Source organism: Enhydra lutris, unplaced genomic scaffold, assembly GCF_002288905.1.
Source record: "Enhydra lutris kenyoni isolate GAN:26980312 unplaced genomic scaffold, ASM228890v2 scaffoldscaffold3, whole genome shotgun sequence".
Taxonomy (NCBI): Eukaryota; Metazoa; Chordata; class Mammalia; order Carnivora; family Mustelidae; genus Enhydra; species Enhydra lutris.
Genome location: NW_019154087.1, coordinates 10,015,066 through 10,043,042, shown reverse-complemented (window position 1 = coordinate 10,043,042; position 27,977 = coordinate 10,015,066). Strand labels below are relative to the sequence as shown.

Below are 27,977 nucleotides of genomic sequence, written 5' to 3'. Positions count from 1 at the left end.
GCAGACTTCCCATGGAGCTGGGAGCCCGATGCGGGACTCGATCCCGGGACTCCGGGATCATGACCTGAGCCCAAGGCAGTCGTCCAACCAACTGAGCCACCCAGATGTCCCAAAGAGGTACTAATTTTGACAGCAATTGCCTAGAGTAATCCTTACCTTGCCTCTATATTGCCACAATAATACCCAGGTCTTAGGATGAGCTTACTGGGGACAAAGTCTAGCAAGATTTGGATGTGCTGATTTACTGAAGGAATGTTCTCAGCAGAAAGGGAGGAAGGGAAACGGGTAAGACAGAGGAAAAAAGCTAAACCCATATTTGGTTTCAATTGGAGTCTGACTGAGCCTAATCCCTCCCAAAGCTCTAGAACATGAATTACACCAAAAAGTTGGCCCTACCTTGAAACAAGGGCCCAGCCTTTTTGTCTCCACCCCAGTCAATCTGTCATTGATATGGGGAAGAGGAGGCATAACAGCCAGGGCAAGGTTGCTTCCTCTCAGTGGAGGGCAATTCCCCGGGGAAGGGGATAGTTGGGAACTGCTAAGGAGCCAACACTCACAGAATCTGGGACATGCCTGCACTGGCCCACAAAAAGGATCTGGGCAGGACATCAATAGCATCAATAGTATCCACCGCACCTTGGCAACCCATCTTCCATCTTGGCTACCACCTAGAAGCTATGAAGAAAGAAAAAAATGAAATAACAGAAATATACCAGTTTTATGTAAGTATAGTCAAAACAAAACAAAACAAAACAAAAACAACCTACGTTGAGAACTCTATAGTTGTGGGAGGCATGGGCTTAAAAAAAAAAAAAAAAAAAAAAAAGGAAGTATTTTCTCACAGGGTATATATGCCATGAGCTTTATCTTCTTCCAAGACTCCAAGGATCCTAGGCTGGATCTCCTCAGATGAATCTGACACTTTGTCATTCAAAATGTTTCCAGTCCCAATTAGGAATATTATTAAATATGCTGTTCCATAGCTATAGGCAAAAACTTATTTTTCTTGGACTCCAAGATAATACTAGAAGACTGAAAGTATTGTCTATTATGGAAACTCCATGTCTTTACTGTTTTATTATAAACTATAGTAACATATAATGATGAAAAATCAATATTCTATTCAGTTCTGAGAGATAACATAAAATACAAAAAGTTTGAAAATGTTTCAGACAAAATACCATTAGCATAGCACAAAAGTTAATGAAATATTTTACAGTGTTAGTAAAACTGTATAAGTTCTTTTCTTACCTTAACTGTTTTAACTCCCCAAAAGTAGAAATTAAGAAATTATCTTTAAAGATCTTTATGTGGTACCATTTAATGTTCATTTTTATTTTCATGCCTAGAAAGCCTTCCTGTGTGATATTAATGATTTTTGAAGTATCATGTATTTAATTGGTTTTTAGAACCTATAAAACTATCCTTGAGCTATGATCAAAAATCATATTCCCATAAGACCTGACAAAAAAACAGAGTGAAGAGAATCCAGGTGATAAGCACAACTCTATAAGAGATTAAAACCCAGCTGGTTAAAAAAATTTTTTTGAGTGCTTTATGTTCTGTGAATAGATGAGGGATATTACTGGCCTATATCCCCTTTCTTATTAAAGTTGTGAGGTGGTGTGGATATTACCAGTATTCAGCTCAATTATAGAATAAATCAATTACAGGCTCATCACCATCCATTTTGTGTAAAAAGTGTAACTGAAATGCTTCGATAAGAAAAAGGATGTCAATCACTAAGTAGTGATAGCAAGAGATGCCTCAAAGGGAAATGAAACATACCTGGTGCTGCTTAAATATGTGTTTCCACGTAGACAGCCATTGCTCGCTCTTGGTTCTTCCCATACACATACCCTCTAAAACTCAGAATGAAGCTAATGGGCAAGATAGAAGTTAGTTGTTGATATCTTCTTTAGCATTAAACATCAGAGGCAGAAATTAGAAGGTTATCACAAAATAGCAACCCTGCATGGCTCCTAACTTTAAAAAAACAAACTCACCACCCCACTGAATAAATTCACATTACTGAAAAACAACAAATGAAAATTTAAGACAGAAAACAAACTCTATAGACTTTAGAAAAATCTTTAATGCATCGTTTTGAACAATTCTATTATTATTTAATTGCATTAAATATGTAATGTAATTATATTTTCTATTAATTCATTTCATTGTTAAATTCTTCATTCAGGGCTCAAAGGTTCTAGGATTATGAGTGATGCCAAAAATTCTAAGAAAATCTTACCAAGTCATAGCTGGTTATAAAATTTCTTTAATTTCTATTAGAAAAAAAAAAAAACTCTTAGCACTTGGACAAGGGAGGAATGCTACATGGTGATGGCCTTTTCATTTTTATTTGTATTTTTTTGGCAGTTCTGTTCAGTTGGTTTCAACATTTACTGAGCACCTACTATATACCAGGCACTGTACTAGACACTGGAGACACTAAGATGAATAAGACATGGTCCCTGTCTCCAAGGAGCTTACAGTCTCTTGGAGGCAAACAGGTAGTGCAAAGACATAGAGTTTATTCTAAAGTGGACAAAAGTGTCAGTAATGGAATAATACTGGGCCTTTAAATACAATGGCATGTCATTGTTTATAATGTCAAGGCAGACAATTAAAATGAAGAGCATTTTCATGTGATAAAACAATAAAATCATTAAGACCTAAGTTTTAAAGATTCACATGATAAAGGTAGTTAATACTAAAAATTTACACCATAGTTTTTCAAGTATTTCATACTTAGAAATATTATTGCCCACTTTTGTGCTATAGTCAAAGCCATTATTCCAGGTTACTGAGTCATTCACATCTTGGCATGCTAGGATTCAGTTTCTCACTGAGTTTATGAATCAGAACGGCTAATTCCTCAGTTGCTTGGCTCTTGTCCTCCAAAAGTTCATAACGAAGGCTGGAGATATCTTGCTTGATTTCTTTTAATTCACCTATAGTATTTGTATTTAAAAAAAAAAATCATTGGTAATTTGCTCTTTGGATCAGAAGAGAGAGTGAAATTCATACAAATGCATATAATATTAATACATTTGCTTCATAAAGTCCAAGTTATTTTTGTGGAATTTTTTCCTTCAAGATATTTAAGAAGTATTAGTCTTTTTTTTTAACTTTTTTTTTTAGATTTTTAAAAATTTGTTAGAGGGAGAGAGAGAGATCACAAGCAGGGGGAGCCGCAGGCAGAGGGAGAAGCAGGCTCCTTTCTGAGTAAGGAGCCTGATGCAGGATTCAATCCCAGGACTCTGGGATCATGACCTGAGCTAAAGGCAGACACCTAACCTGAGCCACCCAGCTGTCTCAAGAAGTATTAGTCTTTAAAAATACACTGACCTTTGAGGGGCACCTGGGTGGCTCAGTGGCTTAAGCCTCTGCCTTCAGCCCAGGTCATGATCTCAGGGTCCTGGGATCGAGCCCCGCATCGGGCTCTCTGCTTAGCAGTGAGCCTGCTTCCCCCTCTCTCTCTGCCTGCCTCCCTGCCTACTTGTGATCTCTCTCTCTCTCTCTCAAATAAATAAGTTAAAAAAAAAATTATAAAAAAAAAATACACTGACCTTTGAAAAAGTTGTAAGAAATAGTCCAGCTATGTTTTCAATAGTAAAAATCAGCTAAAGTACTGTTCTGTGGCTCAAACACCTCTTAATTCTTCAGCTACCTGATCTACAGCCAGAGTATCCCATTCTGTCTATAGAGAGTCTCTTTGGTTCCCTCAGACATAAGGGTTGAAACCTACATGGATCATCTCCTTTTGCTAGGATGGATGAAACTCCTAGCAAAAGGTGATTCAATCTGTTTAACAGGCAAATATTGACATGGGACAAGTAAATTTTAAGTCAGGTTTGAAGTAAGGGAAGGCAAGAAAAAAAAAGTAGGAGGGATTATTAGGCAAGGCTATGGTAATGAGCTTAGGGCCAAGGAACACTTTGTAGGACACAGAAAACCAATGTATAAGGAAGTAACAAGTAAGAAATTAAGTTTAGGTGTGATACCACTGGCAATGTGTATACACACAGGAGTCTCCAAAGGAGACTTTCTGGCTCTTAAAGCACAAGTATTCCCATAATTCAGCTTGGCAGTATTTTGAGTATATGTAGTTTGCAATTAAGAACTAGATGCTTTTGCAAATGATTGCAATGTAGATAAGCCATTGACATTGGAAGGTGAACTTTGGGGTGGAAATTTATCCTGAATCTAAGAAATTATTCTTCACAAATTATTGGTATTTTAACAAGCTTTCTGTAAAAGAATCACATGTAAAACATACCTTCCATAATATTCCTTGGTACCTTTATGATGCTTAAAAGTGTAATTTCTATATTCTTTTATATATATACACAAGCCAGAAACTTTTTATCTTAAAGAACTCTATTCCTCAAGAATATACATAAAACATTTGCAGATTCCTTTTTTTAGGCAAAAAAAAAAAAAAAAAGTGCTTCTTCCTTTCCCATCTGGCAATATGATTCTAATTTGAAATCACGAGGCTGGTCTTTGGTGAAGGAAATGGATTCTCACACCATTCAGTATCACATTTGGACTATAAACCCATGAGATCCCCTTTCGCGTCCCTAGCGCCATATCCTTCTTCCTTGTTTTTGAGTTATGGGGAAACTATTCATTAAGTGTTATTTGTAGTCTACCAACATGGGAAACACAAACTACTCAACCTCCTGGACTTCAGTTTCCTCATTTATTAAATGAGGATATTAAACTCTATGGTAGTTTAGTTAGAACTTTGTTCAAACTCCATATTCTTATTAACTCATTTTCCTCTTTGGAGCAAGGATATGGAAGATGCTCCTTTGTTTTTGATGCTGTCAGCCATCCAATTACCCCAGATAACTTTGTTTTTCTTGTCCTCTCCCACCCCCACCAGGGAGGTTACTGTATGAATGATCAGATTTCTGCTTCCTGAACTACAACCCCTTTCCATCCCATCTCCCTGAGACAGCTTCTTGGGCATCATGATTGGATTTTTGCTGGTCTTCAATCACACATTCATACACTTCTTTTCTACATACACGTATCAGGGGATAGACCAGATTTTCCAGGGATTCCTTGCATCCATCAAGTAAAGGTTTTGAAGGCCATCACCATTTTATTTAGTTTAGCCCTTTCTTTTATCAGCATAGATAGATCTATTGGCATCTCATTGCTATTAGAAGCTACACTTTCCATTTTTAAGGCAACTTACTTTTCCCAGTTTGATTTCTTTCCAACTCTGGGCCTGTTCTTTGGCCTTGCCTTTGGAGAAACGTTTTTATAGTACAGACAGATGCCCTGCCTAGGATATGCCTGGAAAAATAGGTACCTTAAATAAGGAGCCAAGAAGAAAAGTGAAAGGCAAAAGTGAAACATGAGATGAGAAAAATGGGTTACAGATTTCTTTCTGTACTACAAAGCAAAAATTTTTCTGAAGAAACGTATGTTCTATTTGAGCCAACCAGCCAACTATTTTATTGGAAAATGTTAAAGTTGCAAAAATGTTAACACTCATGTGAACTCACTGCAACAGAACTGAAACTACCGACTACTTTATATAATAGGACTTAAAAGGCTTCCAGAATGATTGCAGGTTTTACATTCTAAGAATCAGTTACAACACTGTGAGTAGAGATCAATTGTCTCTGATTGACATTTTTAATAACCTTTTAAAAGATAGTTTTAGAAATGTAACCTAAGATTCTCCTATCAATCTTGGAACTGTTGCCTGAGATTGGATTTTTAAAAGTATCCTTCAATATCAAGTTTCCCAAGGTCATTAAGTTAATTGCAAAAGGATGTTTCTCAAGATGGAGATGCTTACCTTCATTAACTTCATCATTTTCTTTGTCCACTTGTGCTTTCAGAACATATCGCTTTATAAGTCTTTTCATTATCTGCTGTTGATCAAAAAGAAATAATTATATCATCAATGATACACATAAGTAACCTGGATCCTATTCTCCAAAGAGATTTACATACTTGTAAAGCAAACACAGCTTGGGAGAGAAAAACTTTATCTAACTATATATAGAAGATTTCAGAACTCAACCATTTTTCACCTTCTATTAAGACTTACTGCATACCTACCTACCCCTAGGAATGGAAGAAGCTAAAAAAAAGTTAAGTTGGAGGAATTAATTCATGGTTTCTCTTTAAGATATACTGATACCACATTATTATCTAAAAACACTACCTTATTTCTCACTGTGAAAAAAATATAAATATATGTTCAACAGCGAAAAGTTGGAAATTACAGAAAAGAAGAAATAAACAAAGATCATTAATTGTCCCACTAACCAAAGATAATCGTTGTTATTTTGGTGTATGTCTTTTTAAATTTTGTATGTATACTAAATACTATATATATACACACATACATATTTTATGTTTTCAAAATACCATATATTCTGTGATGTTGTATGCTTTCTTCTCATAGCAATATATATTGTAAATATATTCAATCTAAAGAAATGCCCTTACAGGATAACTATTTATCCATAAGGAAAAAGTAAAGTAAAATTGGAGCCCTACTTTATACCATACACATGAAAAATTAATTCCATATGCATCTTAAATGTGAAAGATAAAACTTGTAAATCCTTTAAAAGAAAGCAAGGGAGAATGTATTTATAAATTCAGTGTAGAGCTGGATGTTTTTTAAACAAGATAAAAAAATTCCAATTATAATAGAAAAGATTGATGAATTCAATATTATTACTATTAAAACTTCATTAAAACCTCTGGTACTAGAGATACTATAAAGAAAACAAAAAAGCAAGCCACAAACTGGAAGAAAATATTGGCAATACTTACAACTGATAAATAATTTAATTTGGATCTAAAATACATGAAGAACTTTAATTCAAGAAGAAAAACTCAAATAACCCAATAGAAAAAAGGGCAAAGACAAACAGGCATTACACAGAAATGGAATCATGAATAGTCAAGTCAATAGGCATATAAAATAATCTCAAATCCTTTTCTCAGGGAAATACAATTTACAATTAAATGGAGACACAATTTCACATCTAAAAAGGGAAAAATATAATAAATTTTATAATGCCAAATGTTGGAAAGAATATGAGTCAATGGGGACTTTGACACTCTACTGGCATGAGTACAAACAGACCGCTCTGGGAAGCATTTTGGCATTATCTTTCAAAGTCAAACACTGGTACATCCTTTCACCCAGAAAGTCCACTCCTTGATACAGAGCCTGGAAAAACTTTACACAAGTGGACCAAGAGACATAAACAACAGTGTTTATAGCAATCTTGTCCAAAGCAGCAAATACAAACCAGGAAACAGTCTAAACAAAGATCAACAGGAGAATAGAGAAACCATGGTATGTTACACAATGTAATCTCATTATGTTCACTAATGAAATTAAATAATGAAATCAGTGAGCCGTAGCCACATAAAACAGGATGGATGAAACTTAGAAGCATAAATGTTGAATGAAAAATTCAGTTTGCAGACTTCACAAAGTATAAAATTATTCTTACAAAGCTCGATAAGTAAATCTACATAATGCATTGTTAGGAATATTTATTTAATATAATAAATTTATACTAGAAAAGGAAACTAAAGCAAGAGGATGAGAAACTCAAACTTCAACTTAGCAATTACCTCTTAGGTGGAGGCAAGGGGTGGGCCAGGAAGGAGCACCTAAGTAGAGGCAATGGGCAGAGAATGTCACCATTTTCAGGGAAGTGATGGTTTTCATAAGCATACATGTCATTATAATTTATTATGTGTTACTTACATTCTTGTACATATATCAAATACCACATTTAAAAAAAATAAAGGAAGGAAGGGGGGGGGGAAAGGCCTGAGCTGAAGTGAAGATATAGTTAAGAAAGTAGAAATCATGAAGCTAAGTGACCCATTAGATGCCAAGCTTAAGGAAAGGGAGAAATCTAGGAATATTCAAAATGTCTATCTCAAAGAATAACAGATCAAGAGAGAGACTATGCTACTGGAAAGGAAAAACCCATTTTACCAATTGCAGTAAAATAGAAAACCTATTGAATTCTGTGGAATCTAGACTTCAGGGCAGACTCATAGCTGGGTGGACTTGGCTTGGACCTGGTCGTTCATTCACCAAATATTTATTGAGAGCCAGCTCGGTGCCAGGTACTGTCCTAAATGCTAGGGATGCAACAGTAAGCACAGCTCCTACTCTATCTAATAAAATGTCATTGGAACAATTCACTATGATGGGTGGACATGTCAGGGATCTACTTAACCTTAGAGGACAGCAAAGGTGATTCCTATAGAAAGAAAATACAAAGAAATGGTTATCAGTTAAAAACAATTTGAAAGGCAGTAATACAAATCACTGGGAAAGAAAAGACTGACAAATAGTACTGAGACAAGAACTATTCTTAAGGGAAAATTAAAATTAGATTTCTACCTCATATCATATATAAAACAAATTTTTCAAGTCAAATAGATAAAAGGTCTAAATGTGAAAAGCAAAATTTTGAAAGGAATAGGGAAATATATCTTGAAAAAGCTAAAGGAAAGGATAAGCCATAAGGAAGAATAAATCTGACTATATTAAGACATTTTAAAACTTTTATGCAAGAAAGAATACCAATGAAATGCAACCTTATGTCAAATGGGATTTTTCTGGTTGTCCTGAAATTGTTGATAAATCCAAAACTGATGAGAAAGGATGCTAAGTACTCCATGGTCTAAGACCAAGCTGTCACTAGCAGTTGGGGTCAGCCACCTCTCAAGGCTTACTGAAACTCACTAGACCAGTACTTACCATGAATTTCCTCCTCACTTCACATAAGGAAAAGGACTGAGACATGGGAGGAATCAGGGGCTTTTGGGGAGGAGAGATTATTCTTTCTTTCTGGGTGGAAGGAAGGAAGATAGGGTACCTCCAGTCCCCAGAAGCCAAGGGAGGGGGGAAAAGCCAAGGCAATCACTCATAAAGATTATAGTTGCCTAAACCAAAGGCCTGGCATCCTGCTCCCAATTAAATATCGATCCCAGCAAACTTGCTGACCTGCTCCTGGCAATTAAGTCAGGGCGAAAAAAGAACTCAGTTAAGAGTATAACAGCCATTGGGTCAACCTGTACTCCCATTATTTGGCAAACAAAATTTCCACTGTATTGGGTGGAAGGCATTAATACACATCAGTGGGAAAGGGGAGTCTATTCAATGAATGGGACTGGGATAACAGGCTATCCTTATGGAAAAGGTGAAAATTAAATGTGAACCTGAAGTCAGTGCTAGATCTCTGCTTCAGGAGCTGGGCAAAGGGGAGGTAGCCTCCGTGGCTTTTTCAAACACTCTCACCATGCTCCCAGCCCAGTTACAAAGGCAGCATATGGGTGCCTGCCACAGTGAGGACGTTAAAACTTGTCCAGCATTAGAGAAGTAGTGACAAACAAGGAGGAAGCTGCACCCACAGTTCACTCAAGTGGAAAGATGCTTGCCCTTTGGCTTGTTCTTCCCACTTCACATAGCAGAGGACACCTTGATGAGTATATACAAAGCAGACCATAGCCTTTCTCCACTAGAGACATGGGAAGGTTTCCTTTGTGCTAGGAGTAAGGAGGAGAAGAGATTTAGATTTGATTTGGACATTCATGGTTCAAGATAAACTTAACTGTCTTCTTTAATTATAAACAAGAGACTTTTTAATAACCAAGTCACTGGAGCGTTATGGAGTCTTGACAAGATGTTGTAAAGGGATCCTCCATCCAACAGAAAAGAAGAGTCCCAAATAGGACAGTTAGTGGGAAAATATTGAAAACAAAGTTATTTTATACACTCACAGGCTGATACGCCCTAATAAACCCATTACCCAAAGTTAAAAGACAAACCGAAAAGTAAGAGAAGTTGTTTGCGAAACACATCAACAAAGAATTGGAATGGAGGTGCCTGGGGGGCTCAATGGGTTAAGCCTCTGTCTTTCAGCTCAGGTCATGATCTCGGGGTCCTGGGATCAAGCCCCGCATCAGGCTCTCTGCTCAGCAGGGAGCCTGCTTCCCTCTCTCTCTCTGCCTGCTTCTCTGCCTACTTGTGATCTCTGTCTGTCAAATAAATAAAATCTTAAAAAAAAAAGAATGGGGATGAAGAATATTACAGAATTTTGAGAAGTCAATAAGGAAAAGGCAAATAGCCAAGTAGAATCAGGAAAAGGAATTTAAATTCACAAAAAAGGAAATCTGAATGACCAACATATAAAAAGATGTTCAATCTCACTTAGTAATCAGAGAAGAGTAAATTAAAATAACGAATACATTCACACCTATGAGTTTAGCGAACATTTTTTCTTCCTAAAAGATTTCGTATCTATCGAAGAGCTGAAAGTAAAACGAATTCACATATACTCTTTACCTAGATTCACCAGTGTGAGAAAGTTGCTACCTTGCTTTATCTCACTGTCTATATATTATTATATTGCTAAGGCATTTGAAAATAATTTTCAGACATCATGTCCCTTTATCTCTAAATACTTCAGTATTCCCAAAGAACAAGAATATTCTCTTATATAACCATCCTACAATGATCAAACTTTAGAAAAATTAACATAGGTCAAGAACTGTTTAATACGTAGTTCATATTCAGTTTCTTTTTCCTGAGGAATAATATTGCTTTCAGATGTTATTTATCTTTAGTCTCCTTTAATCTGGAACAGTTCCTTGGCCTTTGTCTTTCATGAGACCCACATTTTTGAAGATGTATGGGGCAGTTGTTTTTTAGTAGGCAAATGTTTTAAAATCTGTTAATACCAAGTGCTTCTGCAAACAGTGAGAAACTCTTGTACCATGTTGCTGGAACTATAAACTGATAAACTACTCCCAGGTAGGTCATCCAGAAAAACACTTAGAAATGTGCAAAAGTAGACACTTACTAAGATCCTAAATACAGCATTATTTATAATAGAGAAGGAAAATAAGAGAAATATTCATCAATAGAGGAATGAAAAAACAAAATGGCTTATTCATACAATGGAATATTACACTATAGCAGTGAGAATGAAAAACAAGATGTACATGTATCAATATAGGTAATTCTCAAAAGCATAAAGTGGAAAAAGTGCAGAATACATAGTATATTATTTGTTTATGTATATTTTAAAAACATATAAAACTAGTACATAAAAATATGAATATACTTATGAAAGTAAAAATACAGAGAAGCATACATGGGAAGACCATACTTGAACTTCAAGATAGTAAAGATCCTCATGGAAGGATAAGAGCTAATGGGATAGGGTAGGGGCATTTAGTTATATCAAAAAATCCTTACAAAAAAAGGTCAAAAAGAATATGGCAAAATGTTAGCACTTATTAAATCAAGATGGAGTGGCACAGATGTCTACCAGGATATTTGTGGTACCATTCTGTGTATGAAATAGTTTATCATCAAAATTTAAAATATAATAAAATAAAAACTATTAAAATATTCTTCTGAGTAGGCTTTTAATGCTGCCTAACAAACTGATGTGCCTCACCAGCCTGGGCATTCATTCCATCTCCAGCAGCAATCGCCCTTCGATTATAATAAACAGACAAACATTTTTCACTTTTACAAACAAAGCTGTAAACACTTCAGCTAATACATAAACTGAGAAAAATTCAGAGCTTATAAGGGCTTGTTTAGAACCACTCAGAAATGTGTTATTTAGAAATCCTATCTCTACAAAAAATTAAAACTGCTTAAAAATTAAAATGAGGCAGAATGAGTAAAATGAGTAAAAAAAAAATCTCTGACTTTGAACAGGTCTTTATTTATTAGCTGAGTGAACTTAAGGTGCTTAAACTCCCTAAGCTCCCATTTCCTCCGTATTAAAAACTGGGGGTAATAAAAATTCAGAGGTTGTACAGATTAAATCATCAAGTGCATGTAAAAGCAGGATTTCTGCTTAGAAGAGGTTCATTCTTGCTAGCATTTTTTATGAAGGTAAAATGTGAAGACTAAGATATTGCTACCCATATGCTCTAAAATATTTAACATAACCCAAAACTATACTTAGAAAAAGTCTATGAAAAGATGTACGGTATTTTTAAAGCATATTTATTGCCAGAAAGAAAGAAGATAGGAAAATAAAATATTTTAAAAATTCAAATAAAGTACAGGTTCCCTAGAAACACCTGTACAGAGTCACTCAGATTAAATTCTTTCACTGCAGGTAGATACATTCATCTCTGACCTATAGGGAAAATTATGGTTATAGGTTTAAATTTTTTTCCCTTCAAAATTGGGTGTTTTAGGTTTTCCATGTATCCCATAAAAATTCTCATTTTTAAAAAAGCTTTTTATCTTAATATTTACAGTTTAAATATATTTATATGTACCAACATCCTAAATTTGAGCTTCTCTACAAGGCACGAAGATACCTGATGTTGGATTGAACTCAGTTTCTCCACACGTGGCACTACCTGGCAACAGTCCATCCCTCAGTTCATGTTGGAAAAATAATTCATGTGAATTCCAAAATTATGTACAATTCAGGGAAGGGGCAAAGGTTGGCCATTTCCATTCTATTAGGTGGCTTGTCTGGTGAACCCGAGGCAGTATTGTGTAAGCAGATAAAAAAGTGGGCTGTAAGGGCAAATTGCCTGGATTTGAGTTGTGACTCCATTATTTATAAGCTGTGAAACCTTGGCAACTAAAATTGCGTACTGGAAATGTTACAATATACATTGTAAAAGAGATAATATAGGTAAATTACATAGTAGGTGCTCAATTAACTATTATGCTCTAATTATCATGTATGCTTCTGTAAAGCAAATCTTGATTAACCAATCTTAATAATGATGGTTATATAGGCAAAGATCATAAAACATATGTGACACATAAAATTACCATTATAAATATTATCTTTAAATTTTCAACTGATTCCTTAACCAAAGCCAGTCCATTAACTAAATTGATGAATAACAGGTCATCATTTTCCCTTCTTGGTCAAGTTACTAACTAATGGAATAGAAAACTAAAGGAATAGAGGGTCTATAGATTAATTTCCACAGTTCACATACCTCTAGGAACTACCCAAATTTCTTGATATGATCCTGTGAATCACTCTTTAAAGTAGACATCGTGACTTTTGTAGAGTAGACTATGGATTTTCTCTAACCAGGGTATGGAAAGCCTAGGTAGTAGTTACCTTAAACATTATCTCTTGCAAATAAATCTGAGTTCCTTTCTCAACTCTCCATTAAGACTGTGAAAAGGAATGAAATGTGGGTGGTTGGATATATAGATATGCTTTTCATTCTCAAAAGGCATCAAAGCTTTTCTTCTCACTTGCTTATTTTTCACTGATTCAAATTCAAGTAACAACTGTGAAACATTCTCTCAAGTACTTTTACCTTCATTTTCTCATTTAATCCTACAGAGAAGCCAAATTTAACTGTTATCAGGAGTTCCATAATAGGGATAGTAGCAATCTTTAAAGTATGACTATAAGGCAAGACTCATTGGGAGATGGAGAGGAGAAGTGAATTGGGGGAAATCGGAGGGGGAGACAAACCATGAGAGACTGTGGACTCTGAGAAACAAACTGACGGTTTGGGAGAGGAAGGGTATGGGGGTTGGGTGAGCCTGGTGGTGGGTATTATGGAGGGTACATATTTGCATGGAGCACTGGGTGTGGTGCATAAACAGTGAATTTTGGAACACTGAAAAAAAATAAAATTAAAAAAGAAACAAACATAAAGAACTCAGAAGTGAAGAGTAAAATTTTAGAGAGGGAAGGGACCTTGGAAGTCACATGTTTTTCATATTTTCATACCACTCACTTTGAGACGGACTGACCCATCACCATTGCCCAGCCTCTGAACAAACAGCTGTGATTCAGGGCCTAAAACACTTTCAGGACAGCTGATTTAATCTATTTTTAGACAACCATAGCAGTTTAAAAACAATTCTTTTGTATTGCACCAAATCTGCTTCATTGTACCTTCTAACTACTAGTTCAAGTTATGTTCTTTAGAGAAACAAGAGAAGAAAATCACTTCTACTTGATCAGTTTTCAAATACTCCTCTTGGTTTCCCTAGGTTCTCATACCATTTCTTTATGTTTCACCTATACCACATAGCCACAAACACAGGGTTGTGTGATGTTCATCTACTTTTTTCTGCCCTTCCCTTCCTTCCCAACTCAACCCCACCTTTCCATTCCAGGGAGAGATAAATCCTTGAAGGCATGGACTGTAACTTTATATCCTTATAATGAAGGACCATTCCGAATAGTGGGAATCTTAAAATATGCCCTCAAACTCACTGTGAGTGAAGCTTAATATGAATGTATCATATTGCCTCCTTTGAGAAAAACTGCCATGTGCCTTCCAGTAAAACCACGCCCCCTATGTTAACCTTCATAGATTAGATCAAGGACTACCATGTGGGCCAAAGACAGCCTGATACTACCTGGGCCAAAGTTGTCCCCAAGTCAAAGAAGCTGGTGAAAGCAGAGCTGCTTCCAGAGACACCAGAGATAACCCAAGAACCTACAGCCTTGCCTCTGTGCAGCCTTAGAAAAACCTTCCATTTCTTAAGGTTACCTTAGCATATCTATGTACCTTTAACTTGAACTAACACAGGTGTTCATGAACAGAATTCAATCAAAGCCATCCCTCTAAGACCTTATGTTTTCAGAAAACTCATCCTTAGTTCTGTAAAAAAAAAAAAAAAATCTGTACATACATAACAAAAATGATCTCAGCATACTATTAATAATTGGTGTTAATATAAATAATACTGTCAATAATCAAAGAATTTTGGAAACTCTTCCTCTGTTGTACTTTGAGACACATTCGAATCTCTCTGTTTTTGAGGTAATTGGCGAGGGAATACTCATTTAGATCTAAAACACATAGGGTGGTAAAACCAACTGGTGATAGCCATGTGTTTTTTGAAGATGGATGAGACTACTTTTGAAAAAAATGTAAAGTCAATATGGTATTAACTCAGTTAATAATGTGAATAATTATCTGAGTTTAGTAATGAGAATAAAGCATTTTTGTGTATCCTATGAACTAAGTAAAAAAGTAATTCTTTAGAGATATTCCAAAAATATTCTAAGCTGTGGTAGCACCATTAGCATTGGTGTACCCCAAAAGGTTACCACTTTGAAGGAAATAATCCCCATTTAGCAGATTAGGATCTAGGATTTCTTTAAGGCAAGTCATATATTAAAATACACTGCCTAAAAATTATCGATAACAACTAAACCAATTGTTATCATTTGTGGAGTTCATAATAAAGAGATTTATCTAAATATAATCAAGGCATTTATATGAATTTTGATTGGCATATGAAGTTTGATAGCTGATCAAAACTTTTTTTCTCAGAGTTTATAGAAGCATAATAATTTGCAGACCACAAGAAGTTTGAATTTGACAGTAAACTTGGGAATTTCCCCCGCTTCTAAGTCATTCAAAAGCAACAAGGAGAATAAGAAACAGAAAGACAAGGTCCTTTGATGAAACTTAGAGACATCCATATTCTTTTTTAGAAAGGTTATATGAAAAGATCAAGTGGGAGTATAAGGAAATGACAAGGGCAGACATTCATGGCTGAGAACTTCCCTTGACTTTCTGATACAAAATCTTGAGAAGCTTAGAATAGAAAAGGGAAGGAGAAATTATCATCATCACTGGAGACAGAGAATTGGCACTGAGATGAAGCTGCACAATCAAATCTTAATAAACGAATCCTAATATTCCACTGACTTTCTCAAATATTACCCTCCCACAACTTACTACCCCTGGGAACCCAAACCTCTTTTCCTCTGTCTTGTCACGTCTCCCCAAATTTACTACCCTTTGATAAGATGGTATATAAGCTCCAAATTCAAACTACCCTCTTGAGTTACTCATCACTGAGTTCTCCAGTGCATGTACACTTTGTGTGTGTGTAAATAAACTGTGGGTTTTCTTCTCCTATTAATCTGTCTTTGTCAGTTTAATTGACAGGCCCCAGTGACGAACCTAATAGGTAGAGAAAAGATTTTTTTCTCCTCCTCCCTGGCAAGTTCTAATGATTTAATCAACAAAAGCTGGGAGAAGGGGGGAAATGATGGAAGAGAAAATAAACACATTGATTTTCTCATATTTTAGAGCTGGAGGATCAAAAGAGAAAACTTGCAACTTATAAATCAAGTAACAGAGATAGAAGTATGTGTAAAGACATAAAGATAAGCACCAAGACAAGTAATATTATTCATTTCAGCAGAGACTGCCAATTCTTTTCCTGGGTTTTTTAGCTTGGCAAATAGCCACTAGGAATTATGACATTATTTCCCACACTCCTTTGCAGGTAAGTTGTGCAGCTTTACAGAAGATCCTTACAGAACAGAGGATTGTCTTTCTCCCTATCACCTTCTAAATGTATTCTGGAATGCATACGTAAGAGCTAGAGCTCCAAAAGCTTTCTTGGACCATGAGAGCACGTTAGACTGAAAGCCAGTCATGACAGAATTATATGATCCAAGAGCCTTGGTCCCTGACATTGGTAGGTACCATACCAGCCCTGGAAATGACCCCCTCCTGACTTTTTGAATAGGTGAAGAGAAATAAATTTCTGTTTTGTTTTGTTTTTTAACTACTTAGTGGATGGTATTTGGTGGTTTTGTGTGGTTTGCACCAAACTTAATCCTAATTAATATGAATGATAAGAGAATACTTTATGATACTGAGTACACATATGAAGATCTGAATAAATGGAGAGATGTATCATGTTCTTGAAAAGGAAGTCAGAACATTATAAAGAAGTCAATTTTACTTAAGTTAATACAATCACGATAAAAATACCAATAGAATTTTTGCAAACTACACAAGCTGACTCTAAAGTTCAATATAAACAAGAAAGAAGAGCCATAATATTATGTAAAATAAGTCTTCAAGAACATGAATATGTGTGTGTTTGTGTCTATATATTTTGTTTGACTTTTATTCTAAACTATAATAATTAAAATAATATGGTTCTATCACATATGGAAAGCATAGAAATAAATCTAAGGAGATAAAGAAATTTCGTAAGTGATAAAGGTGATATTTCAAGTCACTAAAAGGATGCCTGGGTGGCTCAGTTGGTCAAGCATCTGCCTTTGGCTCAGGTCATGATCCCAGGACCCTGGGATCAAGTCCTGCATTGGGTTCCTTGCTCAGTGGGGAGCCTGCTTCTCCCTCTGCCTGCCACTCCCCCTGCTTATGCATGTGCGCTTTTTCTCTGACAAACAAATAAATAAAATCTTTTTAAAAAATCAATAAAAAGATAATTATTTAATATATTCAGCTATATAATCATCTGGGAAAAAATAAATTTGGATTCCCCACCTCACACTTTGCATCAAAATATATTCTACGTGGGTCAAAGATTTTCATATAAAATGTGACACCGTAAGTACTAAAGAAAAAGTGTGTTAAAAATGTCTTAAGTATTCTTACGTGGGGAAAGACTTTTCTAAACAGGATGCAAAATCTAAAGCCATAAAGTTTGTGGAGCTGACTATACAAAAATCAGAAAGTTGGGGAAAATATATTTTTTGGAAGATTTTATTTATTTATTTATTTATTTATTTATTTATTTTTTAAAAGATTTTATTTATTTATTTGACAGAGAGAGATCACAGCAGACAGAGGCAGGCAGAGAGAGAGGAGGAAGCAGGCTCCCTGCTGAGCAGAGAGCCCGATGCAGGAATCGATCCCAGGACCCTGGGATCATGACCTGAGCCGAAGGCAGTGGCTTAACCCACTGAGCCACCCAGGCGCCCAGATTTTATTTATTTATTTGACACAGAGAGAGAGAGAGTATGAGCAGAGGGAGAAGCAGGCTCCCTGCCAAGCCAATGCAGGGTTCCATCCCAGGACCCTGGGATCATGACCTGATCTGAAGGTAGCAGCTTAAGCGACTGAGCCATCCAGGCACCCCAGGAAAAAAATATTTAAAAAATACAAAGCAAACAGAAAAAAATTTTTTTTCAACTCATATCACAGGCAAAGGCCAATTTTCTTAAAAGAATTCTTAAAATAATTCTTAAAAGAATTCCTCTTAATTTATAACAAAAAGACAAGAAAAGTAAATACATAGGATCTCAAACATAAGGAACACTAAACATAACAAGATGGTCAAGTTCATTCATCACAAAGGATGCCAAATAAAACTACACTGTGATACCATATTCACCCATCTATTTGGCAAAGATTAAAAAAACCTCTGGTGATACACTGCTGGTACATTTAGGAGGAAAAGGGCTCTCTCATAAATTTATTGTAAGAATACAGAATATAAATTGACACAAGGTCCCTCAAAATCAATTTGATAACTAAGAAATTAAAATGTTTAGATACTAATTTCACAGATTTGCACATATTTCAAATGTCATATATACAAGGTTACTTACATATATACAAGTCATATATACAAGGTTACAAGTGTTGCTTGTAACAGCTAAATATTGGCCATATCCTCTATTTCCATTGATAGAACACTGACATATTAAATATAACCATATAATGGGATATAAGGTGACCATTAAAAAGGCTTTGACAAGCAATTTTGCAGAATGTGCTGCTTCAAGGAAACAATACAAAACTGTACCCATTAACTGACATCGCCATGCATTACAAATTCTTGGATCCTCATTCTTGTGATCTGGTACACATCAGAAATCTATAGATTTGATCGTCAAAATGATCAATCAGATGGAAAGTAAAAAGCTACAACTTCTTCTGAGTTGGAATTTAGCATTCAAATGTCACATCTAATATCAAAATGCAAAACACATTTTAAAGTAGTACTGATGAAACAATATAACCTAAGAATCCATGGGGAAAATGGATTACCTGGAGATGTGTATCAGGTTTCCATACTGTGAGAGCATTATTTTCCCAATATATCATATCTTTCACTGCTTTTCCAGCTCAAGGTATTTGAAGGTGTTCTTTGCAAACTGTGGCAACACTTTGCTTTTAATATTATAAAGAACTCTTCTTCCTCAACCAAAAAAATGAGGACCCGGACCCTGATTTCTAAAGTCCTGTCCAACTAACATACTATTTTTTTTTCTGTACTGTTCTATCCTCATAATACATCAGAACACAATTCTACTCACTACACATGCACACACATACACGGAATTACATACAGGGAAAGAGAAACATCTACTGAATGCTTACCTGATAACGTGTTGGCTGGTTGAGAATGCTGTTAAAACTGTGTGATTCAAAAACTCTTGAGTTAGACTGAGTGAAGAGGTTTAACTAGGAAAAAATACAATTAACCTAGTAAATTAGAATACATTCATTGGGAAATCAAAAATATAATCTACTATATTCTCCTCGATAACATTTCTGGAGTCAACACTTCCAAGGAACATTTTGTGGAAGTTGAATTTCATAAATGATATAATATATTTCCAGTGGTAAAAATTCACGTGAGCAACATGCTCACACTTATCAAGATGTTCACAAGGTGTACTGCAGTAGAACTGAAAACGTATTTTAAAATATGGCTCACGGGGGCGCCTGGGTGACTCAGTCTTTTAAGTGTCTGCCTTTGGCTCAGGTTGTGATCCCAGGGTTCAGGGATCGAGGCCCACAATAGGTTCTGTGCTCAGCCTGTTTCTCCTCTCCCACTCCCCCTGCTTGTGTTTCCTCTCTCGCTGTCTCTCTCTCTGTCAAATAAATAAAGTATAAAAAACCACAAATCTGGCTCATACTAAACATAATTATCAAAATGTATTCATGGCATCTAGAAGGCAAAGATGCCTAGAAGCAATTGTCTGCTCCTGAGCCTATATTTGTCTCCTACACTTGAACAGAAACACGCTACAAGTTCAAAAGGTATCATTCAATATTTTATAACCCTAAAATATGAGCCAAAATAACATGTCTTCCTAGGATCATGGCCTTATACTGATTGAGATTCACAACTTTGAATAGAATAAGCTTAAAGAATTTTGATTCTCTTTTCTCTTTGGGTTTAACTTCACAGTGGGTAGAAGGGTAGAAGGAGAAAGTAAGAGTAGCACACTGTTACTGGCTACTCTTCATGTATGTGAGCGGGACCTGCCTCTTAACTCTTGGGCAAGCTGCTACTGATAAGGTATGATTCAAAGGCAGGGCCCCCTGTGCAAAAATATGTACGCCCCATCACCTGACTTCAAAGCATCATAACTCAGGAACGTGTGGGATGCTAAGAGGAAGGTAGTGGCACAATCAAGCCAAGAAAAAACCTGGGCTAATAAAATTAATTCTCCTCCTTGCCACTGGAGGTCAGTATCTGACTGTTGACTGAGATCAGTTCTAGTGGTTTGGACAAAGGATTTCTCTGGGCTCCTTCCTCTCTTCTAAAAAAGAAATAACAGAGACATGTAATTTCTCCAAAGTTTTACTAAAGTCAGTACACAGACAGTATTAATATTCATGGTATTAATAATATTAAAGAGATTTAAACATCTTCCTGCATAATTTTAAAAAATTCAAGCAAAATGACAGCTTTAAACCAGATCTGGGGAGACTGGGAAGCCAAGGCTCAAAGCTTCTGAGAGATCAGTGCTCAACTTATTTTCCACTTCCGGCAACTTTTCTGAAAAAAGCTATTCTTTCTGCCAATGGTGCAATACAGGCGGGGCAAGACACCCCAAATGAAGCACATCTGCTCCCCTCACAACCCTTTGTGCGAACTGCATTTCCCTTACAGGGGCCGAGGGAGACACAAGCCACCTGAACGCGCACTCTTGACCTGAGGGTATTTCCCCCCTTCAATGCTGTGGCACTCCCAGGAATGAAGTCAGTGAAATCAGTCTTCTACAGAAAGAAAACTTCAAGATGTGTTGGGCAGAGGGGCATGGGAGGGGAAAATGGGCCAGTAACCAAACCAGAGCAGCAGGTGCTGAGTATAAGGCAACCCGTGCAGTAGAAAGAGCTAGACATCTGATGCTGGAAAAGTTGGATTCCACACCTACCCCGCCACTGGCTAGCTCCCTGACCTTGCATAAGTGCACCACTTTAAGGGTTTCAGGGGTCTTATCTATACAACGGGAATAATAATAATACCTACCTCACAGTGTTGCATGAGGCTCAAGTGTACAGCAAAGCACTTTGTGAACTGTGAATGAGGAAGGGCACTGATATTTGTTGAGGCTGGAACTGTGTACATCTCAAATCACCCTCACATTAACCCTACAGAGTTTTCTCTTTCAGATGGGACAGCTAAGTTTCAGCGTAATGAAATGACTTCTCCACGTTACTCGCTAGGAAGCCATTAAGGCCCCAAATTCAAATCCGAGTCTAACGCAGAGGCGCTCCTCTTTACACTGTCCTGCTTCTCACCGTGTACACGTGAGCTACTATTTGAAATCATGGGATGATACAGTCAAATCAGTGCCCTGGAACTGAACAGCCTTAAGAGCCCACATCCAAGTAAAATTTAAAAAGGTTTCAAAGGCTTAAAGAATAAGATGCCGGGGTATTACAAATCTTGGAAATGCACATCAGTTTTTTTAAAGTGAGAAATTAGATTGCAGGGATCCGGTCTTTTTCACCAACTTCAACTGAGAGCAAGTACCTACCTACTTCTGCTAAACCTGCCTGTACTTTATGGAGGTAACGCTGCCATCTGGTGGGCTCCCAGGGTATCACAACTACAGGCCATCTTCACAACTAAGGCAAAAATGCTATTTTAACTCCACCCATTTGCTCCTCTATGTCTTGCTCCCTGTTATTTGAGGTCCTGCTCACATCATTTGACTCCCCCACCAATTCTATCTCTGAAAATTAAGTTCATGATGATAAAGTACTATCATAAAATTCATCTTTGTTAAAATCAGAGTATGACTCAGTCTAAAATCCAAGTATGACTTAACTGGGACAACTTTTGGACAAACCATTCTTAATTATTTATAAAAATGGTATTTATGGTTAATATTTGAGGATGCTCTTAGGTTTGTGCCAATTTTATGATAGTAAAGAAAAAAAAAGATTACTTAGCCCAATCAAGAGTTTCTACAAATAAGAATATGGTGGAGGTAAACTATGCATACACCCAAGAGGAAAATGTGAGGTTAAAACTATTTAACATCAGGGGCGCCTGGGTGGCTCAGTGGGTTGGAGCCTCTGCCTTCGGCTCGGGTCATGATCTCAGGGTCCTGGGATCGAGCCCTGCGTCGGGCTCTCTGCTCAGCAGGGAGCCTGCTTCCTCCTCCCTCTCTCTGTCTGCCTCTCTGCCTACTTGTGATCTCTGTCTGTCAAATAAATAAAATCTTAGAAAAAAAAAAACTATTTAACATCAGAATAACAGGTGAGAGGCATGGAACACAAGAAAACCAAAGTGTTTCCCTACAATAACTCTTTTGTTTACTTTTAACAAGTTAACAAGGTGTTTTTGTTTTTAATCTGGTGCTTTGCATGAAATTCTGACCAAAAGCAAGATACAGACTAAGTGACTTCTTGAAACATTATGCAGATATTAAGTCTTAGCTTGTGAAAGACTACGGAACAAACAGTAACTTTCAACATCTTCTAAGTTCACACATGAAAATTACTGAACAAACATCAAAGACAAGGAGAAAGACAGAACAGTCATCCTCAGGTCTTGGTGAGTTTTGGATACCTACCCTGGACTTGGAGTTACCCATTCCCATTTCTATATCCTTCTGTAGCCGGCTCCTCCTGCATTTGGAAAAGTTAATGATCCGCATGACGAAATAAACAAATGACTTCGGACTAGGAACTAGACTGAAAGGTGGAGGTAATGTTTTTCCATCATCAAAATAAGATAACCAAAGTTTTGAACGGGCAAACTTCCATTCTACATCACTGTCATCCTGTGTCATAAAAACAGAAAAGAAACAATGACTCGTTTTGAGTAAGGGACAGGCAGGGCTAGATAGGGGCACATAGGTGATGGCAGGAGCGGGCAGCTATGGGATCAGGCTCACAAAAGTCCCCCAAATGCAAAGGTGTAAGGTAACCAGAGAGAAGGGAACCAACCAGACCAGCCTCCCCAGGTGTCAGAAGTGGAATCTTGTTAGGACAGCTACAACAGTTCCAATAAAGAATTATTGGACCCTAAAAAGGAAGTAAGCCATTAAAGGTGTTGTCACTAATCCTTACTCAATGGTGCTATCAGTAGAGAAGTTCAATAAAAGACCAACCCTCAAAGCCCGCAGTGGCAACCCTGTCAGGACCCCTCTCACTCCTGAGAGCTTTTTCTCTATTCTCGCTTAGTAAACTTGTATTGCTTTCCTCACTCTCCTTTGTCCGCGAGATTCATTCTTGAGCTCTGTGAGACAAGAAACTCGTTCTCCCCCTTCAATTTTAAAAACAAAATATTCCAGTAATTGGTTTCAGTAGGATCATACAAGGAAGCTAAATTACACTTTTGAAAAAGAAAAGTGACTTATATACATTTATCTGCATATAACCTCTATTGGCCTACATATATTCTTAGCACCACTAAGAATGTTTTCATTTTTCTCTTCCATATGCCTCTGTCTCTACCCAGTGAAACTGAACCAGAATGTCCTGTCCCCCAGCCAAAGATTAAGCAAAAATGCTAGAAAAATTCAAGGTCAAGGAAAGGACAAAAATTCAAGGTCAAGGAAGGACAAAAAGATTAACTCCTCCCTCCCTTCCCACCCCTGCCAATTCCACATATTCAACAGGACTTCCCCACTCTTCACCTGGCCTCCCCACTCATCGAGACCCATCCAAGGCAGGCTGTAGACAGACCATAACACACTTCAAGAGCAAAAGAAAAAAAAATAGCACTAAGCTGAATTGTACTTCGGAGGTTATGTGTCGGCCATCTGTCCTCAAATGTCATATGAGGCCCTCAGTGGCCTATTCCTATCTTGTTTGTCCTTTTGATGAAGCATAGCTGGAAGGCAGGCAGGAAAGGAGAAGGAGCCCCACCCTAAGAGGAAACTACCCTTAAAAGGATTTTATACCACCCAGGAAGGAGCTCTTCACCTATCCCATGTGATAGGTGACAAAAACCCGATTGGGTGACAGGCACAGGGAGGGTTGATCAGATTACAACAGCCTGTCTCAACAAGACCAAAAAAAAACCCCTAAACTTAGAAACTCTGGTGGCCACCCTTTTGGATCCCCTCCCTCCTTGGGAGTCTCTTACTAACACTTCCCTATCACTCAATAAACCTTGGCTTGCTTCCCACCACTCTGTCTGGTCTACCTCTTCATTCTTCAGAGAGGTGTGACCAAGAACCACGTGCACCAACAGAAGGAGAAAATATCCCTTTTATTCTCTGTCCTGGACCATGGTGATGGAGAGAAGAAATGAAGAGGAGGGGGTTCAAAGGTGGGAGAAGTTGGCTTGCTTATCTCACACTGCCCAGACTGCTGTTACCACAAACAGATACTCAGGGTCCCACAGTTTTCATTTCTGGGGGACCTAACTTCTACTTTGAGATACCATTTTATGTGTCTCTAAAACACACACAGTCTCAATGCACTTAACAAACAGCAAAGCACGAAAGAGATATTGAACACAAACCTGGAGGACATGGAAAACACACACGATGATGAAGGAAGGTACCAAACCAAGCCTAATCCAAAACAAGTAGAGTGACTTCTAGAATACTAAAAATTCTGACTGGATACAGAACATCATCTGGGTTTGCCAGACATCTAGGAATTCCCCTACTTGATGAGGGAGCAGGAGGCTGGCTGAGGACAAAGCAAAAGCTGGCACCTTGCACCCCCTCTCCTCCCACTCCCCTCGGTAATATGTGTGACATTCTTCAGGCACCCCTGACTGCCCTAAAAGAAAAACAAATAGTTAACTTGCAGAGATCACAATCCTGCAAGACAGGAGTCTCCCTTGGTTTACCAATGTCCTAGAGATTTACAACAAAGAAGCTATCTTAACAATAGCACAATTTCCAGAGGCAAATAACTCAGTTCTTCAAGCCCTAAATAAAGTTAAATTTCTTCTAAACCCAAATCTCACTAACAAGGACACTTGATAGGAGAAATGTGGAAACTTTATCTCTAGATCTCCAAGATAGTGTCGAGAATCATTCCCAAGCCTATGGCCCATTGATATACATCTAAAGGGTCTCACAAGAAGATTTTTACTAGTAGTAATAAATAACCTTTCTCCCAACAACAGCTAGCCCCTCAAGGTCCTGGAGACCTTGCTTCCAAAATTCCTTAGAAACTAACATCACCCCCTTTGTTCTCACCTACCCAACTCCTGTGTATATAATCAGCCACTCCTCAGGATAATGGCACAGCAGCTCTTCCTGCCCATGGGTCCTGTTCCCGTGCTTTAATAAACCACCATTTTGCACCAAAGATGTCTCAAGAATTCTTTCTTGGTCATCGGCTCCGGACCTCAGCCCACCGAACCTCACCTATGTTCCAGAACTTCATCATACTGAGATCTTTCAGATGGTTGCCTGGCTAATCTAGGAGAGAATAATTCCCCTACAGCCAATAGCCAATAGTTGTAGCCCCTAATTTCAAAACGTTTGAAATGTATTCTGAGAGGAGGCAGAGTGATGATAAGTTCAGGGGGACCCCTTTTGTGCTCTTAGAAGACACTGGAGGCTGTGAGCCTACCTACCCAGGAAGAAAATGCAGGGAAAGGTCCTGGCTCCCTCTGCTTGCCTCTTAATTTAGAGGAGCTGGAAATCCACCACAGGGCACAGAAACAGATGTAGGATACTATTAGAATGGGATGGCAAAAATAGACACCATGGATAGAAAGCAGGTTTACCTCAATTTCTTGATATGAGCTATTAATCATAGCAATTAACATGTTGAGTAAAACGACCACCATAGTTACATTGTATATTCCATAAAGAACGTATCCAATATTCTCTATGAATTTGTGATCGTATTTGAGCACAACGGAAGTGACTTCAGACAACCCAAATATCGACCAAAACAAAGTCTTGAAACTTTCTTCTACACTGTTGAGAGAATAAGGTACACAGTAAATAAACTGACAGTTTTCAGTATGAAAAATTCAAAAGAGAAACCTGATAGGGTTTAAATTCTATACAGAGGTAAAAATGCCTTCATTAAATATCATCATAATAAACACCACGAGTATAATTATTTAAATCAGGTTTACTGGAGTAGAACAAGGCCAGGATTAAAATCATATACTCGCTTATAAAAAAAAAAAAACATATTCCCTGCACCATGGCAGCAGGGAAGAATGAAAACCACCTACATATGCATCAATGGGGGGAGGGTAAATAATTCTGACATCTATATGATGGATGGTATGTGGCCACTGGGAAAATGAGACAGATCTATTTACATGTGTTTCTATAAAACGATATCTGAGATCTATTAAGTAAAAAAATAAGATATAGCAAGAGTGAAATAGTCTACCATTTGACTAAAAGAGAGGGGTTTACAAATACTTATATTCTTGTTTGTGTATAAAATATCTCTGAAAGTATCCAAAAGAAACCATTGCCTCTGTGAACTAAGGAGAAATAAGAGGCAGGGGTCCAGTGGTGAAGAAGGGACATGCTTTTCACTATAGACACCACTCCATGAATTTTTTGCCACAAGAATATATTACCCACCCAAAAGTTTTGCTTAACTGGAAACGAAGAGGAGGGAACAGACTGAGAGATTTCTATTCTTTTCCTTTAATTTATACAACTTACTCCCTGAGTCTTCCATCACAGCAATGAACACATAGGCCTCTACCAGACTATTTACCTACTTTTATCCCCTCAATGATCTTTGCCAGCTGAATTTGCCTGATTTGGGCCTAAAACCAAGTTGTACTTACTGCTTTGTGAAACACAAAAATAATCCTTAAATTAAACAATTAGACATGTGGAATTCCATTACTTTGGAAAAAGTCAGTCCTTTTTCCAAAGGAACATTAATGGGAACAGTCCAGTTTAAAAATATATATATAACAGATTCTAAATAACAATTTTGTAGATTTACAGGTTTTAGCACTAGTTTGTTTATTCATCCCATCATTCAGCAAATGCTGGTGGAACACCTATTAGGTTCTAGAAAGTGTGCTAGACCCTGAGAGTAGAAGCCTGAATAGAAAGGTTCCTACCTCTACACAGTTACTCTCTACCACAAAACATTTCCCTGCATGATGTTATAGCATAGACGGTAGCAGGAGACTAAGAAAAACTAGAACCTCTCTGTTCCTTGCCGTTAATGTAACAGGATCCCCAAATTCTCTGACTCCTTCATCTTGCTCTCTGGCAGACCTTCTCACCTCTAACTTCGAGAATACAGATTCCCGAGAATCTCTGCAGGGGAAGAGGCAGACAGCGGAAAAGGGGAGGTTCCTGAGCTCTGACTGTGGGCTAGAGGCTTTCTATCAATGACTTTATATAACCCTCACAACAACCCAGTTCCAATCTTATCGTGGTTATTGTAAGAAGAAGGAAACTAACACAGAGGACTGTTGAGTAACTTGACCAAAAGCCACAGCCAGAAACCAGCAGAGGCTGCACCCGCATCTGCATCTGCCTGATTTTCCAGCCTCTATCCTTTTCACCGTATCAAGTTGCCACATCCTCACACAAAACAGTGACAACAATGTGTTGTATAAAATGAGTTCTCACAGAGTTCAAAGGGGTGGCCATGTGCGTAGGATCTTTCCATCCCTTCCGGAGTGGGTTCCAACAGAACTTTTTTTCATTACAATAAAGTAAGTTTCAGTTCTGTTTTACCCCTAAGACTTGCTCTATATACCTATTTGAAAAAAAAAAAATCATTTCAAAACAATTTAGATGCCTGAAAGGGCTTAATATTCTATTTTAGTCTACAGGGAACTTATTGAAGGTCTAGATTCTTTCCAGTTGTGGCATGACAGGTTTACAAAGGGAGACAGGGAGGGCTTATGATCTCCCTACCTGCAATGACTACAGTACAAAAGGGAGGGCCCCATCCCTGCCCTACTAAATGCTGGTAAGTGAGAGTATCTCCCAACTAGAGGTCTCTAGGCTGAGGGAACTTCAAGGAACAATGAC

The 27,977-nt window shown here is 37.4% G+C and overlaps 1 protein-coding gene across 1 annotated transcript in view; it reads right to left on the bottom strand.

The window, feature by feature from the left end:
* Window positions 1-2,811: 2,811 nt before the first annotated feature.
* The window catches only part of LOC111157236 (transient receptor potential cation channel subfamily C member 3), a 70,060-nt gene continuing 44,894 nt past the window's right edge, over window positions 2,812-27,977 (bottom strand). The window contains exons 8-12 of the mRNA XM_022518516.1: window positions 25,727-25,922; window positions 22,599-22,808; window positions 19,159-19,242; window positions 5,825-5,900; window positions 2,812-2,954 (exon numbers count right to left, since the gene is read on the bottom strand). Of these exons, the coding sequence (XP_022374224.1) occupies window positions 2,812-2,954; window positions 5,825-5,900; window positions 19,159-19,242; window positions 22,599-22,808; window positions 25,727-25,922 (709 nt within the window). The remainder of the gene's footprint in view (window positions 2,955-5,824; window positions 5,901-19,158; window positions 19,243-22,598; window positions 22,809-25,726; window positions 25,923-27,977) is intronic.